Source organism: Pyrgilauda ruficollis, unplaced genomic scaffold (assembly GCF_017590135.1).
Source record: "Pyrgilauda ruficollis isolate IOZ18807 unplaced genomic scaffold, ASM1759013v1 scaffold3, whole genome shotgun sequence".
NCBI lineage: Eukaryota > Metazoa > Chordata > Aves > Passeriformes > Passeridae > Pyrgilauda > Pyrgilauda ruficollis.
Window position 1 is genome coordinate 13,511,624 of NW_024524377.1, and position 16,995 is coordinate 13,528,618.

At 59.0% G+C, this 16,995-nt stretch overlaps 1 protein-coding gene across 1 annotated transcript; it reads left to right on the forward strand.

Moving 5' to 3' along the window:
- The first annotated feature begins 9,904 nt into the window (after positions 1-9,904).
- On the forward strand, positions 9,905-10,867 carry CDK5R2 (cyclin dependent kinase 5 regulatory subunit 2). Its single transcript, XM_041473351.1, has one exon. It carries the CDS (start codon positions 9,905-9,907, stop codon positions 10,865-10,867), a length of 963 nt encoding a protein of 320 aa, XP_041329285.1.
- Positions 10,868-16,995: the final 6,128 nt, after the last annotated feature.

Here is a 16,995-nt window from a genome sequence, read left to right on the forward strand (position 1 = left end):
CTGTGGGCTGCACACTGCCCAGGGCTGGGCTATTTGGAGGGGATACAGCACCGTTCCCTGCAGCGTGCCAGGGCATCCCTAGGCAGGGCCAGGGGTGCTGCTGACAGGAAAAGGGCAGGATGCTGGGGCTGCCATGGCTGTGGGGAGGACTCTGGGAGAGGACAGGAGCAGAGAGAGTGGCTGCTCCCCTCCTGCAAGCCCAGATGCTAGGGTTTCAGTGAGACAGAGAGGCAGGGGTGTTGGGGGCAGACTGCCTTAGGTAACATTCCTTCCCACTTAAAAGAAGCCATAAATCACTCATTCTTTATTAAAAGCTCTGCCTGACCGGGAGAGAAATGTCAGAAGCATAAATCAACTCAACTGCTCTCTTGCAAGGGTCCTGGCTTGCCAAGGACTGCTCCCTCCACTGTCCCCAGGTAGAGCACGGCACGGCCACACTATTTATGCCCACCGCCATGGACGAGGGATGGGGTGCAGGTCAGGGGTCAATGAATGTGAGCTGTTGAAAACCTAGGCTTTCTGGGCCAACCCTTACCTGGGGAGCCATAAGGAATAAAAGCAGGGTCTATCCAGGGAGTATGGGCCCAGGCCCTTTGCTTCCCCGTGCTTCTCAGTGCCACAGGGAGAACTGGGCAGTGCCCCAGCCCTCTGGGTGCAGGGGTGCTACAGAGGTGTGCATGCAGCTGGGGGCAGAGAGCAGCCCCTCCTGGAGCCACCAGGAAGGAGATCCCCTTCTCCTTCCACCTGCCTGGCAGAGAGAAGGGTTGGCCTTCCCCAAACACCCAGCCTTTGCTTAGGATCTGAAAGGTGCCAGCTGAAGCCTCTGATAGCCTGCAGTTTTGCCCCAAAAGATGGGGACTGTCCCCATTTTGCTGTTCCTGCCCACCCCTGGAGCAGAGCTGGGGGATGGGGAGTTCAGCAGGTAGGAAAACACCCCATCCAAAGCCCAGGGGCAAGCTGTATGGGGCAAGGTGCCCTCTTGCCTGCCTAAGGCCAGGCACGGGGATAGAGGCAGGCAAGAGCCCGAGCAGGAGGAGGACTCACACACTGTTAAAGCATCTGCGGGCACTGAGGTAGCTGCTCTTGCTTCTCCATCTCCTGTTTTTCCAGTTAGATGCGTGGCTTAATATAGCAGCACTTATGTTGTAAAACATCCCTCACAAAGCAGAGAGGATGTGCTGTGTGGGAGCGCGTGCGAGCCAATCCCCAGCTGCTTTTTGATGTCGGCCTGGAAATTGCAGCGTCTTGGCAACAGCTGCTCGCTGGGGTTTGTGTGCAGCAGGGCCAAACCTGCCCCGGGTGCAAACCTGCAGTCATCTCTGGAGGAGCTTGCAGGGCTTCCATCCACTCCAGGTTCTCTGTGTGGAGTACAAGGGATGGGAGCTGCTGGGGGTGCTGGGGGGCATATGTGCACACCTCTGCAGAGCTCAGCCATGCCTGGTACCGTGGAGCTGCTGCCATGGGAGCCTTCCCTTAGCAGGTATGGGTAAATCTGGAGCCCAAGAGATGGGCAGCAACCAGCAGCAAGCACCCACTGGCACTGCCAGCACTGCCCGTGGGTGCTGAGGAGGCAGCTGTGCATGCTGATTGTTTCTGCTGTGTTGGTGGGGGGAATGGCTGCCTTGGCTGCTCCCAACAGCACTGGCCTTTCTCAAATCACTTCCCCTAAAGGGGGAGCAGGCTAATAAGGGAAGCTGGTGAGACAAAATCAGGCCAGGCTCAAGTAGTTTGCACACAGCCAGGCTTGCACATGTGGGAAGGCTGAACACTGGGGGCTTCAACCTGCATGGAAGCAAGGGCTTGACTCTGTGGGGTAGCACCAGGCTGGGCCAGGCAGCCAAGGATAGTTCATCTTCTTATCTCAGCCCAGGCCTCAGCTGGAGAGGGAATGGGCTGTGAGGGGAAAGAAAAGACCAGGGGGAAGGGGCTGGGACCTTCTTGCTTGGGAACTTGCCAGGCCTCTTCCTTCAAAGGGAAGGAAGTCCTAAGCTCAGGGCCACAGGCTTTCATCAACCACTTGCTGCAAACCCCGAACCCCATGGGGCTGTTTATCCTGGCACAGGAGACCCTGTAAAATGCAGCCCAGAGAACGTGGCTTGCCTCCCTGCAGCAGCCCCAGCAGCAGTGCGGTGACAGCTCTCCAGGGCCGTGCTCAGTCCCCACACAGCCCTGGAGCAGCTCAGGCTCACCAGGGCACAGCGTCTTGGGGTCACAAACGTGAAAGCAGGTCCCAGCCCAAGGGCGAGGGGACATGAGCAGGGCTGGGAGGTGTCACCACGGCTCGCTGGCACCCCCAAGGGCTCTGACCTGTTAAGTGTGTCTCCCAGCTGGCCAAGGTGCCCGGTAGTTTCCCACGTTTCCTCCCACCTGCCACCCATCATATTTTGCATTTCTCCCTCTATCTTATCTCCCCGCCAGCTCACCCCTTTGCAGCTGGTGTCTTGTTTTCCCTCTGCCCTGTCCCTTGCTCCTTGGCCTCACCTGCTCCAGCTCCAGCCCAGCTCCCATGGCCAAGGCAGGTCCCTGATAAGGGCCAGACCAAACAAGAACCTTTTGTGCCATGCTGAGCTCATCCACAGGAACTGGGAGAAGACCTGGTCTGGGCAGGGCAAAGAGCAGTGCACAGCGGGACAGAGTGGTTCGGTGCCTCCATGTGGTGTCAGACATGCAGCATGATCCTGCCTCAGTTTCCCAGCTTCTCTGAAAATCTTTCTTCTGGCCCTGCTCAAAGAAGCTTACGTTCCTGGAGCAGGGAGGGAAAAGGGCCCATGACGTGGGCTGAACTGGGGAGGGAGGGCACATGTCCTGCTGAGAGATGCTGTCAGTGCTGAGCCCTGTGTGCACAGCGGGCCTGGCAGCCAGCAAGTGGAAGGAATAAAATTCTCCCCCCTCCCGACCCGCTGCCGGGTTAATATTCCCTCTAACGACAGACGGCTCCTTTTATCCTCTCTCGCACTCCCGCCAGTGATTTAATCTTGGAACAAGCCATGATTATTTCCTGTACAGCTGCCTCCCTCGCTTCCACCGCAGACCAGGCCTGACAACATCCCACCAGGCAAGGAGCAGACTCTCCTCCAGGTCCCCAGCCTGGCCGTGACCGAGGGCAGACAGACCCTCTCCAGCACCCTTCCTTCCCAGTCCTACACTGGGGGAACCCATGGAAAGATGAGGGGCAATCAGTGATGGGGACCCTTCATGGGACTGGCAAGCACTAGGGGAGAAAGGAAGATATGGTGGATTGCATAAGGAATGTGGTGGATTGCTTGACCAGGGGATCTTTCAGGTCCCAGTCTCATGAGACAGGTCTAGGGCTGAGAGGAGTCTGGTGGGTGTCAGTCTATCTTTGGGAGTTATCTTGGTGTCATCACTGAAACAATTACCCTTGAACCCCTGAAAGCTAAGGCAGCTGGATCTCAGGCTGGCAGTCCTTGGTGCGGGGCTGCTGAGGACTGGCAAATGCAGGATCTTCTCCCAGAGGTGCTCATGGTCCTTTTGATCTCACAGGGCTGCAGTGCTTGAGCAAATGCACCTCGAGCACAGAGCCACAGGGCACAGAGCCTGCAGTTCTCCATCACTGGTCACAGCAGAGCCAATGGCATGGCCAGCAGCAGCTCCAGAGCGTCAGGGGATCCTTGGGGACCACACACAACTAGAATGGGCAAGATCCACTTTACATGAAGAGATTGGCAGGAGCTGGGACTCACCCCATCCTCCACACAGTGAATGCAGTTAGCCCCAAGCCCTGGAAAAACGTGAGGCCAGAACACCACTGAGGACAATCTCCCAAGTCCCCTTGACTTGCTGTTGGGGAGAAGGCTTCCAAAAGACTGTGTCAATACCCACTGTCTACCTGCAAGCAGGCAATGACTGCTGGGCAAGTGGGGCTAATGGGGGTCAGCACTTGTCACCAGAGCATATGTACACGATGTGCATGCTTGTCCTTCACATGTGCATTACCTGGAGGGCTGGGGAAAGCCAGGGTCTCTCCTTGCCAGGGTAGGGAAAAGAAGAGACCAGGTCTGGCCCAGGGCCACCCCAGCAGCATCAAAACGTGGGGTGCAGCTCCACCTGGTGGACAGCCAGCCCCCCCCGCCAGTGTCACCGAGTCCCTTTGGCCACCACACGGAGACAAGGCACCCCAAGAGGTGGAACGTATGGCTCTGCCTTCCCAGTCACCATTGGGAAAGAGAATCGGGGGATGCAGGCTCATCCCAGTGCTTGGGATGCCCCAGCACTTCGGAATGCTGAGGCAGCATTGACATGTGGATGCACACGCTGCTGCAAGCATGCAGCTGCACATGCACACAGCCGGGGCAGAGAGCACCAGGAGAGCTGGTGCAGAGCCAGCTGTGCCCCCACAACCTGCCCTTGGCGTACTGAGTGTCCCATGTGCCTGCAGGAGAGCTTAAAGCCAGCCAGCTGCCTGCCTGCCAGATGAAGCAATCCCGGGGGACTGGGCTGTTCAGCTCCTGCCATCCAGGGAGATGTGGGAACAACTCTCACCTAGAGACCAGGGGTCCTGGGCTCAACACCCGGCATTAACATGATCCTGGATAAATCTTTGCTGACTGCCAAGGAGGATCCTTGCACAGATGCTTTCATTGCCCCATGCTTCCCTTTGGCCTCTTCCCCCGGGATTCTCCACACACACAGCGTCCTCTGGCATCCCTTCCATCCCAGCACAGACCCCTCAGCCGTTTCACTGCCAGGAAACCCCAGAGATGCTCCGAGCTTCGGGCGGGCTGGGAAGTGCTGGGTCTTCGCAGGTGACAGATGGCAGGAAGGAATCAGTCACCAAATGGGCAACCAGACGCTTTCCCTCAGAGCCGTGCAATGTTCCCACAGCTATGCCAGTGCCCCTGACAGCCAGTATCCCCAAAGCGGAGGGAGGCAAGAAATTACGGTGATGGGCTGGGCACGCAGCCGCTGGAGACACACCCTGGAGATGGGGAGACCCGAGCGGCGCTGGAGCAGCTGCGGGGGCGGCTGCCGCGAGAGGGCAGCCCAGCCCGGCCCGGCCCGGCCCGGCCCCCCCCCCCGAACCCCCCGAGCCCCCCGCGCCGAGCTCGCCCTCCTCCGCCTCAACCTCACCCTGCCGGGGGCTCCAGCGCAGAGACACCGTCACCTCCCCGCGCTGGGCTGGCAGGGGGTCTCCAGCCGGAGCCAGAATTGGTTGCAGGGGGGATCATTAGCCCTTCATCAGCCTCTATCACCCTGCGGCTGTGTGGGATTTCTCCTGCCACAAGACCTTACAGGTGGGCTGGCAGGCATTTCAGCAGCCCATGGCTATACTTGGTGCTTCCCAGTTATTCCTTCCTGCTCCACTCAGCGCTTAGAGCTCTTTCCCTAAGGGCTTTAGTGGCTGCAGTCCTGTGAGGGATGTGGGCTTGAAGCATCGCTTTGGTGGCAATCAATCCACATCCTCATCCCTATGCCAGCAAGGACTGCCTTGCCTCTCCAGCAGCAGCCCAGTGCTAGGACCCATCTGTCTGCCCATAGATTAGGATGCAGAGATGTGTTTTCATGTGGATTCAAGCCCGCCTCTGCCTTGCCTGTTTTCCACCCAGAGAAGCTGCATTTCTCCAGCTCTCTGAGCCATTCCCATCTCCACCGTTCAGCAAATGGCAAGACAAAAATAGCTTCTCTCCAGGGCCTGCAACAGGGCTGCTCGACTTCAGTGTGTTCTGCTTCACTCTGCTGTGTGAATCCAGGGCCGACTGCAGAGCAGGGGCTGCACAAGCTCCTCCAGCCACCATAGGTGGGCACTGCTCCCCACCCTGAGCCACACTAAGCAGGTATTGCAGGGTAAGCTGTGGTGGACCCATGGCTGTAGCCTCCTGCCCTTAAGGGTCAGGACAGGGACAGGAGACAGGTGGAAGGTAACCAGGAATGGAAAAGGGAGAGATGTCTGGGCTGGGGTGCCCAGAAGCACAAGCCAGTTCTCCTCCCTGGGCACTGCAGACATCCTGCCAGCCGGGTCCTCTGAGGCTTCCCAGCCCCAGGGCTGCCAACACAGGCAGGACTTCTGGAAGCTGTCTGCTGTGTGGCCTGGGGAGGGGCAGCATCAGGGCTGTCAGACCCACTCACTGAGGGCTGTACCGAGACTGACATCTCCATGGGCAACACAGTGCAGGAGCTGGCTGGCCAGCTGCTGCTGGGGAGACAGTCCTTTCCCTGCCTGCCTTTGCCAGTACAGACAGACCACGGCACAGCAAGTGAGCTATTAAAGAACAGCTCTAGCCAGCCAGCAAACACATGCTCATTCATCATTCTGAAGCAGGCAGGGGGACGTGCCAACTGCTTTAAGCCAGGACCCATCACAAGCCTGTGTCCAATAGCTCAGTAGCCTGGAAGCTGACTAGGGGGCCCTGGACCCTCCAAAATGCCTTTTATGTCGTGAGGGTGCTAGGAGAGCTGCCCTGCCCCAGGCTGAGAGCTTATGCATTTCTGAGCCAGAGCCCCAGCATGAGAACGTCATGCCAGAGACACTTTGGAGAGGATGTGACAGCTGGCATGAGCCTAGCCAAGGCCTGAGCTGCCCCCCATTCCCACCTGAACCAGGCAGACAGAGCTGCACTGCTCTGTGTGCTGGGAGGCTCAGGTCAGGTGAAGCAGAGCGAGAGACTGCCAGGCACCTGCAGGGAACTGTGTGGATCCTGCAGGTCAGTGCTAGCTCTCTCTAAGACTTTTTACAGTACTGCCTACAGGACTGGTTTTACAACAGCTTCTCCCCCCTGGTTCTGGTGTCTTCCCACCTGTCTCCATCCCTAGAGCCCAGTCAGCTCTGCTGGAAACCAGAGTGCTCCAACTTCCCATCTGAGACACCCCTGATTCTGGACAGGGATACCCCTTTACATGGCCCAGATTAGGGTCTTGGACAAGAAAGCATCCCTTTGTTGGTGCTAGCAGGTCACTGAAGTGTGTGTTGCCCTGCTAGAGTGACCCTTAGTCACAGAAGATCTGTGTATGCCAACAGTGTCACTGCAAATCCACCCCACCTGGGTGAAGATTTAGCCAAGGGCAGAAGTCTGAGAGTTTTGAGACTGAATGTGCCTGAAGATCTACCTCATTCCTCCTTTTCATCCGAGGGCATGTCATTCCTGCTGCCTGGAGTGGAAACCCAAATTCCTTGGGGAAAGGAAATGCTGCTCTTCCCCTCCTGCTTTGTGCCTTTCCCTGCCAGCTGACCAAGAAAGAGGCCAAGAAGAGATGGTCTCAGGAATGTAGCTTGTGCTATAGCATTGCCTGCCAGCCTCAGGGCTTGAGCCTGAAGGAGCCTAAAGAGTGGGGAAAAAATCCTCCTCTTTCACATGGAAGTGCAGCTGCCTCCCATGTAAGCTGCAAAGCTGCTTCTTTACCCACATAAGGAACATCCTGCTGTTCTTGTGGGGCTTGGGTAATTCCACAGTGCTTGCAGGAAGCTCTTGCCACTGTCAGCAATGCTGTCTTGGAGAAGGACTAGGGGCCCGCTGACCTCCTCTACCCCAGAGCTGCTGCCGCAGCAGGACACAAGCTGCAAGCAAGAAGGGAATAATGCCCTGGAGCTCTTGTGCTGCTCATAGCTGAGGCCTCGAGCTGCATCACTAAACAGCCCTGAGCTGGATTTTTAAAGAGGCTTCAGCCAAATGTCTCCGCCTGGGAGTGGTGGGAGGTGCATGCACACCGAGCGGAGTGGTGCAGCAGCCACAAGCCCAGCCAGGGCTGGGGAATTCTCTGGCCTCTGCTGTGCAGTCCAGCTCACCACTGCCAAATAGGAATAACCTTTATGAATGAGTTCTGGGAAGCCAGACTGGGAGAGCTCACACAGCATGGGGGAGGCTTTGTGTGAAGCGATCTGAGAGCGATTTTACTTCAACAGGAGCTAGTAGTGTGCAGAAAGGTCTCTGCTTCCTCACCTGAAAAATTCAGCTGTTGGTTTCTGACGAGACCACATGTGCACACCAGAAAATCCTTAAACATGCAAAGAGAGCAAAGCTCCCTCCTATCACCTCCCTAGGGCTCATCCATCTTCTTGGCTAGGTTGAAACCAGCTATGTATATCTAAAGGTGCTGACTTAATTGTCATCACAAACCTTGTCCTGATTTTCTTCCTCTGTATTTATACCCATTTACCAAATCCTCATGGTTACTTCAGCCCAGCCTAAGCTGGCCTTGAGTAGGTAATACTGGCCCAGATCCACTTTGGTTCTTGCCACTCCCAAAGCAAACCTCTGCATCTGAGGGTCTGCGTGTACACGTGCCTGTTCTCTGCAGATGCCACTGCAGGGATGGCGGCTGGCCACAGTGCAGGATATGTGGGAATGAAACTTTGCTCTATTTCCCTGCCATGGCCCAGAGGGCACAGCCTCTCCCCTGCCCCCAGAGGGGCAAGTCATCCCCAAGCATCAGGAGGCCAGTCTAGAAGCCTGAAACATGGCTCCGAGTCTGCGCTTTCTTTGCAAACACCTCCAGCATCGGCAGTGCAGGAGGAAGTGGGGAGGGGAGAGGGTGGGCTGGTTTAGCTCCTCCCAGCTGATAATTCATTACCGCCTGTTAGCCTGGATCCATCCTACAGCAGCTACATCCTGGCAACGACATGTGTTCATTTCACACATAAAATGCTGTATCAAAATGCATCCTTGAGACATTCCCCCTGAAACCTTTTCCAGCTGCCACTCTCAGCACTTCACTTGTGGGAGCAGTCCCTGCATCTGGGATGTTTTGTTCTTAATGGATGCCTGGCACCCATCATAGAAATCAGGGCTGCAGCTCATGAGAAATACAAGGGGGATCTTTCTGCATGGAGCAGAGGCGTAGCAACATCTATGGCGTGCTCTGATCCATAGAGGGAGAAGCAGCAGCTATGCTCATGCACGTGGCTGGTTTATTGCACACCATTTGCAATGATGCAGAAGTGCAGCATCTCTTCTCTCCTTCCCTGTGGGTTTGGGAGCTTTGGGCAGCAGAGCTGACTGGTCTTGCCTTGGGAACATGGAGGTGGTATTGTCCCATTTCTCTGAGGTCCCTGACTGCTGCCTGATGCTGGTGACTGTCAGCCTGGTGGTGAATCTCCCTTCCACAGCTGAGTGGGAAGAGGCAGGGTGGGTCAAGGACCCCACACTTGCACAGCAGTGCATGGGAGTGCTCCCCCGTGGCACCTTCTGACTCCCTGTGGAGCCATGCCCAGGGCTGGGCTGGTTCTCAGGAGAGATGAGGCTCGGCCACCCAGCCTAAGCCTTTCATGTTGGCTGCCGAGTCACAGCCAGCCTTGCACCCACCTCAAGCCTTCTCCAGCTTCCCTCTGAGCACCCGTTCTTCTTGATCCTCACGCCTCCTCAGCCTTTCCTCTAGCATTTTCAAAGGCTTCTTCCCCACCCCTAGCACCAACTGGGCCAGGGGGCTCTGCTGGTCTGGGAAGGTTCATCCCTCCTCTTGTAGGTAAGAAAACAGAGCAGGACTTGGCAGGAACAGCCGAGTTCAGAAGCCCTCCCTAGACCCTTCCCGTGTCCCCTGTGCTCTGGGCTCCCCCCGCGTCCCGCAGACAAAGGGCTGGGGGTCTGCGACAGCATCGCAGCTCCCAGCCCGACCGCCCCGGCGGGCGCACCGAACGAGCCCCCATCGGTGAAGGTCACGCCGGGGCGGCGGCCGCCGGGCAAAGCCGCGCCGCGCTCTCCCCCCTTGCCACCCACCGGCGAGGGGCGGGCGCACCGGGGCCCCGTGCGGCGGCGATTGGCTGTCGGCGGGGAGGCGGGGAGCGGCGGGGCCGCGGCTGGCTGCAGCGGCGGGCGCGGAGCCCAGAGCGGGCGCGGCGGAGCATCTTCGGGCACCGCGGCCCCGGTGCGGGCCGCCTCCCCCGCAGCTCCCGGCCTCATATGGGCGGTGCCGGCGCCCCGGCCCCCGCACGCCCGTCCCGCTCGGCCTTAGCATGGGCACGGTGCTCTCCCTCTCCCCCGCCGCCTCCTCGGGCAAGGGCGGCGGCGGCGGGGGGCTGCTGGCCGAGAAGGCGCCGGGAAGGGTGCCGGGCAAGGGCGAGAGCCGGCTGAAGCGCCCCGGCGTGCTCATCTCGGCGCTAACCTGGAAGCGGCTGGTGGCCGCCTCGGCCAAGAAGAAGAAAAGCACCAAGAAGGTGACGCCGAAGCCCGGCGGCGGGGCCCCGGGGGGGGCCCCGGGCCAGCCCGACCCGCTGGTGGTGCAGCGCAACCGCGAGAACTTGCGCAAGTCGGTGGTGGGGCCGGCCGACGGTGCCAAGCAGGGCCCGCTGGCCGTGCCGGTGCCCACAGTGCCCTCGGCGCCGCAGGAGCTGCACCCGGGCTCCGGCGGGGGAAAGCCGCCGCCGCCACCGCCGCCGGCCGGCAGCCGCCCCCCGGGATCTCCGCGCCGCGTGGTAGTGCAGGCGTCCACCGGAGAGCTGCTGCGCTGCTTGGGGGACTTCGTGTGCCGCCGCTGCTACCGCCTGAAGGAGCTGAGCCCCGGAGAACTCATCTCATGGTTTCGCAGCGTGGACCGCTCGCTGCTGCTGCAGGGCTGGCAGGACCAGGGCTTCATCACCCCGGCCAACCTGGTGTTCGTCTACCTGCTGTGCCGGGAAGCGCTGCGGGGCGAAGACATCGGGAGCCAGGCCGAGCTGCAGGCCGCCTTCCTCACCTGCCTCTATCTCGCCTACTCCTACATGGGCAACGAGATCTCCTACCCGCTCAAGCCCTTCCTGGTGGAGGGAGACAAGGGGCGCTTCTGGGAGCGCTGCCTGGGCATCATCCAGCGCCTCAGCGCCAAGATGCTGCGAATCAACGCGGACCCGCACTACTTCACGCAACTCTTCCAGGACCTCAAGAGCGAGGGCGAGGGCGGAGACGGGTCCAAGCACTGGACGATCAGCCTGGACCGTTAGGGAGGTACCAGGCCCCCGGCGCCGGGGGCGGAAGGGGCCGCGCACCGAGGGGCGGGGGAGGCGGAGGACTGCCGGATTCCCCCCCCTGCCCCCGCATCCTCCTCGCCTTCCCCCTTCCCCAGCCGCCAGTTCCACGGAGACGCTGCTTGGACCCTCCCTGCTCCGGATCCGGCTGCCCTCCTCCCCCGCCTCCGACCCCAGCTGGGGGCTGCGCTCCGGAGCACCGAGGCGGCGGTGAAGACCGGGGAGGGGGAGCGGTGCCCCTCCCACCTCCGCCAAGCGGGGGACGGGGGGGCTGCGGAGGAGCGGAGGCTCCTGGATGCATTTTCTCTAGAAAAAAAGGGTGAAAAAATGGATGTGGGGGCCGGGGGCAGGAGGGCTCGGGGGGGGATTTTGGGGTGTGGAGGGTGCATGTGAACGAGTCCCTCGGCGCGGGCAGGGCCGCCCCGCGCCTCCGCAGCGCTCCCGGTGCTGTCCGTGGTGCTGGAGCTGCCGCGCCTGAGCAGACAAAGGCGGGGATTGCGGGCAAGGCTGGGGGGATTTCTGTGGGCGATGCCTTCCCCCCCCACCCCCCACCCACGTGTGCTATATGGGCCCCCTCCCCCAGCATGGGCGACTCTGCCCTCACCCCGCGGGAGCCGCCCGCATACCCCTTTGTTCGAGCCGCTGGGGGGGCGCCCACGCCCGTCCCCTCGGGTAAATCCCCCCCCGTGTGCCTCCCGAAACAAGGGATGATGCCTCCCCCTCCTTGGCTTGCTGCGGGAAGAGGGGTCTGTGCCAGAGGAGGCCTAGGGTGCCCAAACGGAGGGGCCTGCTATGGGAGGGGGGTCTCCTCTCCTCTTGCTTTGCTTCACTGGAGAATAAAGAGGTGGCCTGGATGGGCCTGGCAGTGGCTCCTGGACTTGCTGGGCTGTGGGGTGCAAGGGCAATTGGGGTAACACCCCAAGCTCCTGGTCATGACCCACTGCTCCCCAAGAGGGATGGGGGGCCCTGGTTCCCAAAGGGGTTTTACTTCTTGGTGTGAGTTGGGGGGTCAAATTTTCACCCCTTTTTGTGCCCAAGGCCAGTCCTGGTCCACCTGAGTGTCTTCTGGACCCTTGTGAGCTCTCCTGACCTTCTCCATTCCAGATGGAAATTCCTGATGCCTGTCTGCCACACTGAATTTAAACAGAATGCCACAGTTCATGTCACCTCCATTTTTTTTTTTTAATTTAGTTTTATTTTTCCTGAAGCTGTGCCTCCCTCACCTCACTCCTCCCTACCTCTGCTCTGCAGGGCTGGGCTGCCTTTTCCTGGCAGCAGCAGGCTGTGGGAGCTGTGCTGCTATCCCTGTTAGCAGCCCTGTGCTTCTGCAGACCTCCAGGGAGAGGGGTGGAGCGTGGGGAAGCTTTGCCTTTTTTAAAACTGGTTGCTACGCTTCAGGGTGCTGAATTTTCCAGTTCTTCAGCAGAAGCTGCTGCACATGCTCTCTGGCTGGGGTCTGCATCCAGGGCTTCACAGCCCCTCTGAGCCAGGCATTTGGGCTCCCCTCTGCTGGGAAGAGCTGTGCTGGCTCTACAGGTCATGGAGGGTAAGCTGGATTCTCTCTACCTTTGTGTGCATCAGCAGAGCTGCTAATTAGGCCCAATCTGGCTCATTCAGGCAAAGCTGTGCTGCCAGGAAGACAGCACAGATGTCCCTGTGACGGGGCTGACCTGGCAGGGCGCTGTGCAAGGCTTTTCTGTGCCTCTGTAAACCCAACAAGACCCATGCTGCTCCTGTCCTCCCTCTCCCAATGGATGCTCTTGTCTACCTTTAGACTGACATTCATGTGACCTTGTGGTGAGCTCTCTGGGACACAAGGCATTCCCAACCCACCCCAACTTTGGCCATACCCACATCTTTTCAAGGGAAAGGTAACTTTGGCTTCAACTGGTGGAATTGGAGCCTTATAGCTCCTATGGGGCTGCTGGGAGAGCCCTCACTCTCCTGTATCAGCCTTTGGCAGAGAGGGAAACTGAGGCACAGTGAGATGAATATGAAAGGTGGTCTGCATCACAGGGTAACACTCGAGCCATTGGTACCAGCAATTTCCTCCCTGAGCTGTGGTGTTTGTCCAGTGATTTCTATTCCCAGCTGTAGGGCTTTATGGAGTCTCCTCCCAGAGCTGAACAACCTCCCAGCACTGGAGGATTTTCCCACCCTACAGATCTCCTTAGAGACACTCACAGGGTTATTCCAGCTTCAAGCGCCAGACTTTTAAGTTGCTTCCAGCTGCAGTGAGGCCATGTCCTTCCCCTCCTCCCTTGTGTTTCATTGATTAAGAGTCCTAGGCCTCACTGGGGGATTTAGGAAGAGCTAATTGCAGACTGGTAATTGAAGACAGCTTGGAGTCTCTGGAAATGTCAAGGAATGAGAGAGGAGCTTAGATGCTCCCATGCATTTAAATATGCATCATTGGCTCAGCCAGAGCCTTACTGGGGGGAGGGAGGGAGGGAGACATGTCTGGTTTTCTCTACCCCAGAGGACCTTGTAGAGCTGCCGGGGGTGGGGGGGTAGCACTAACCTTACCTTGTCTGGGAGCTTTCTGCTCCCCCCAAGGCAAAGGAGACCTGTGAGAGAGCACAAGCAGGGCTGGGTACTGAGGGTGAGAATCTCAGGCTAGGGAGCTTGGTTTTCCCCTTTTTAAAACCGTGATTTGACATGCCAGTCTCCTGTGCTGCTGCAGGATTGATGGTCTGGACTCAGGAGACAGCTATTGGACAGCAGCAAGGGGAATGGAGAGAGCTTGTGTCCAAATCTGTGATCCCTGCAGTGCTCCCTGAGGAGCAGTGAGGAGCTGAGACCCTCCCAGGAGGGGCTGAGCAGCCCCTGTGCTGCCAGCCACAGGGCCCAGCAGGGTCTGGGGTTGCAGGGATGGGAGGATTCACATCGTGTTTGGGACTTGGAGGTACAGCAACAGGGCCAAATCAGTGATCAATCACTGCAGAGATCCAGGTGAGGGATCACAGAACTTTCCTAGTTTGAAATTCCTCCAGCAGCAGCACATCTCCTTTCCATGCCTCACAGTGGGTGCCCCATCTGCTCCACATTGCAGCAGCAGAGGTGGGCACTGCAGCCCGCAGTGGGTTCAGCCCCTCCTGCCCCAAGAAGTTCCCTTCTCAGGCCAAAGCATCCTTATCTGCCTTCTCTAAGGTGCATGGGAATCTTAGATGCACGCTGGGTGGCAGTGGATCCCAAGGATGAATAGTCACACATGAAAAAGGGAGTTTCTGCCTGGAGTCATGGAAAAAGCTCTGTGGGACTTTCCTTGCCTGACTGCTCTGTCTGTGGAGCCAACTCCATGGGCTGGGTGAGCTGGCCATAGCACTGGGGCAGCCAGCCTGGCAAGCCATGCCTCTTCCATGTCAGACAAACAGCAGGGAAGCCGTGGTTTTGCTATTAAGAGTTGCCATCATCCCCCAGAATGACTTGGAGATGCTCCAGGGGAGGAAAATATTCTGGATGATGCAGACCCAGCACCTGCTTGGCTGCTGAAGGACCTGCCTTGGCCCAGCTTTCTGCACAAGCCTCTCCTCGTTTGCCTGCAAGGATGATGGATGATGTTCCTCCAGGCAGATGGGAGTGGGAGGTCTCTCTTCTGCCTCCGTGGGAGACACTGGAGCACTGGCTCCACTGCAGCTCTGGGCTGTTGCTGCTCTGTTGCATGGGAGTGGCTCCTGGGTACAGGGTTCTGGTCACCTCCCTGCTCCATGGCACGTCAGTCACAGCTGCTCACGGGGGGCTGTGGGGAGCACGTGGGCACAATGACCCAGGGAGATGGCAGCAAAGGGTAGAGAGAGGCAGAGGGTCCCAGACTAAATTGGCTGATGAGATATTTGTACTCAGAGAGGGGCAGGATGCTGCCACAGGGTCTCATCTGATGCAAGACACATCCAGGTTGGGTGGAAGGCTGCAAAAGCTCTGCTTGTGCCTAGGGTGGCCCAGTGGCAGGCATGGGACTGAGGGAGGTGGGATTTAGTTCCCACTGTAGCCAAAGCATGGCCTGTGGCCTTGCCTGGCTGATGTGTTTGGGAATGAGGAGCACAGACTGGGAACAGCTCGGTGCCAGGAAGCTGGGGCAGGTGAGGAAGGGGAACTGGCTACCCTGAAGCCCTGCTGTGATGGTTGATCCTTCTGCCACAGAGCCTGGCAAAGCAGAAGGCCAGGGCTGCACAGGCTGGCTCATTACCTCCAGCTCACTGAGAGCATGGAGGTTCCCCTGTGCTGTGTCCCCTGCCTGTCTCACAGTCCTTCCTCACTTCTGAGGACTTAGCTCCTTAGGGGACAGCCAGGCAGAACCAGGCTGTGACCCAGGGCAGATGTGGGGAGCCTGCCCCAGGGAGTGGATGTCCCCTGAGCTGGAGCAGGGGCTGCTCCCTCATCAGAAGGCCTGCATTAGAGCATAATCTGGCATTAGTGCATTAATCCAGCCCTCCTGCTACTCAGCTCCTGCCCTGAGCAAAGTCCACACCAAGGTCTCAGTGTACAGCTGGGCAGCAGCAGCACCAGGACACTCTCCCTGGCCACCCCTGATGGGCACCAGGGACAAGGTTTGGGTTTATGGGGGCAGTACAGCCCCGGCCCTCAGCACATTGCCAAGGGAGAAAGCATCTTTTGGAAGCATCACTGCTGCTTTCTTGGAGGGACTTCACACGGGGTTTTGGAGCCTGGCTGCCTGCACCTGCAGGCTCTGGCTGAGCCACACTAAGTCATGAAGCACTTTGCAGGGAGCCAGGCCAAAAGAAGGTGGTGTCTGGAGAGAGGATGTGAGTCAGCAGCTTGGGTGTAGGGGGCTGAGGAGCCAGTGCAGCTGGGACGAGGCGAGAAGGAAGGAGGTGGGAAGTAGGAGAGCTGGAGAGGGTGCAGGAGTGGGCAGGGAGGCAGTCTGTGTCCCCCAGGGCAGACTTGGCCTGGCTGTACTGCAAAGGCTTTTCCTAGCATGAGAAATGAAGAAAGTGGCAACATGACTTGACTAAAATAGGAGAGGGACTAATCCGTTCCCCCTCTGATACATTGCAGTGGGGCTGGAAGACTTTGGAGGAGTTGGAGAGGTCCCCCTGTCATGCTGGCAACAGGTTGAGGTCAGGGCAGCCCTCTTGCCAGCTGAGCAAAGCCAGATACAAAGATACTTTGTTGGGGTTTTTTTTAAGTAGAAAAAAGAAAAATCCTTCTTCCTTTAATCATAGAGGAGCAGAGGAAGCTGCTAGGCCATGTGCTCTGCTCCCTCAGTCTTCCCAGCGAAGGCTGAAGCCCTTTGGGACTGTGTTCTCCATCTCACCCTACACAGGGCACCCAAGGACTCCCCACAGGTAGGCTGGGAGCCCAGAGGTGCACTGAGTGCAGCTGTCAGCCACATAAAATGGGCTCCCCACCAGCTGGTGCACCCCACAGTCAGACACGGTGCTCCCCCCTCTGCCCCCCGGCTGGGCACCCCTGCCCAGGGCCAGGGATGATGTTCCACGGGGAGCTGTGCTGGGCTCGGCCCTGCTTGCCCATTGGCAGGATTTTGCTGCAGTCTGCTCTGAGCCGGTGGTTTTGGTGACTGAAGAAACCTGCAGAAAGCAGCACTGCTGGTGGATTGGGTCAGACAGGGCTCGGGGGAGGGGGGAGGCTGGGTTGGGTGAAGGTGGTGCTCTGTTCAGCCCTCCGATAAGCTCAACATGTGAGGGGAGGCGGCTCCCAGCGGGGCCTGGGGACGGGAGCATCCCGAGTTGCCATGGTGACACCGGCTGCATCCTCAGGCAGGCGGGAGCATCGCTGGTGCAGCCCCGCATGGCTGTTCGCCCCTCCGCTTCCTTCCCGGCTGCCATCCCCGGGGAGAGCAGGGCTGCTGCCCGGCTCCTGGCGCTGCACCCTGGGGACAGAGCGGTGCGACAGTGCCAGCCGAGCTCAGAGCGAGCCAAGCGAGCCGCAGCCGCAGCCTGTTGCGGCGGGGGTGTGCGGCGGCCCTCCCCCTCCCGAAAAGGTAAGTCCCCCTTTTCCCCAGCACGTCCCGCCTCCAATCCATCGGGGATCCGGGATGCAAGGTCGGGCGTGAGGCGCGGGCCGGACTCACCTGGGCTTCCCTAGCGCAGCCCCTGGCAGAGGGACGGGAAGGGGGAAGGGAG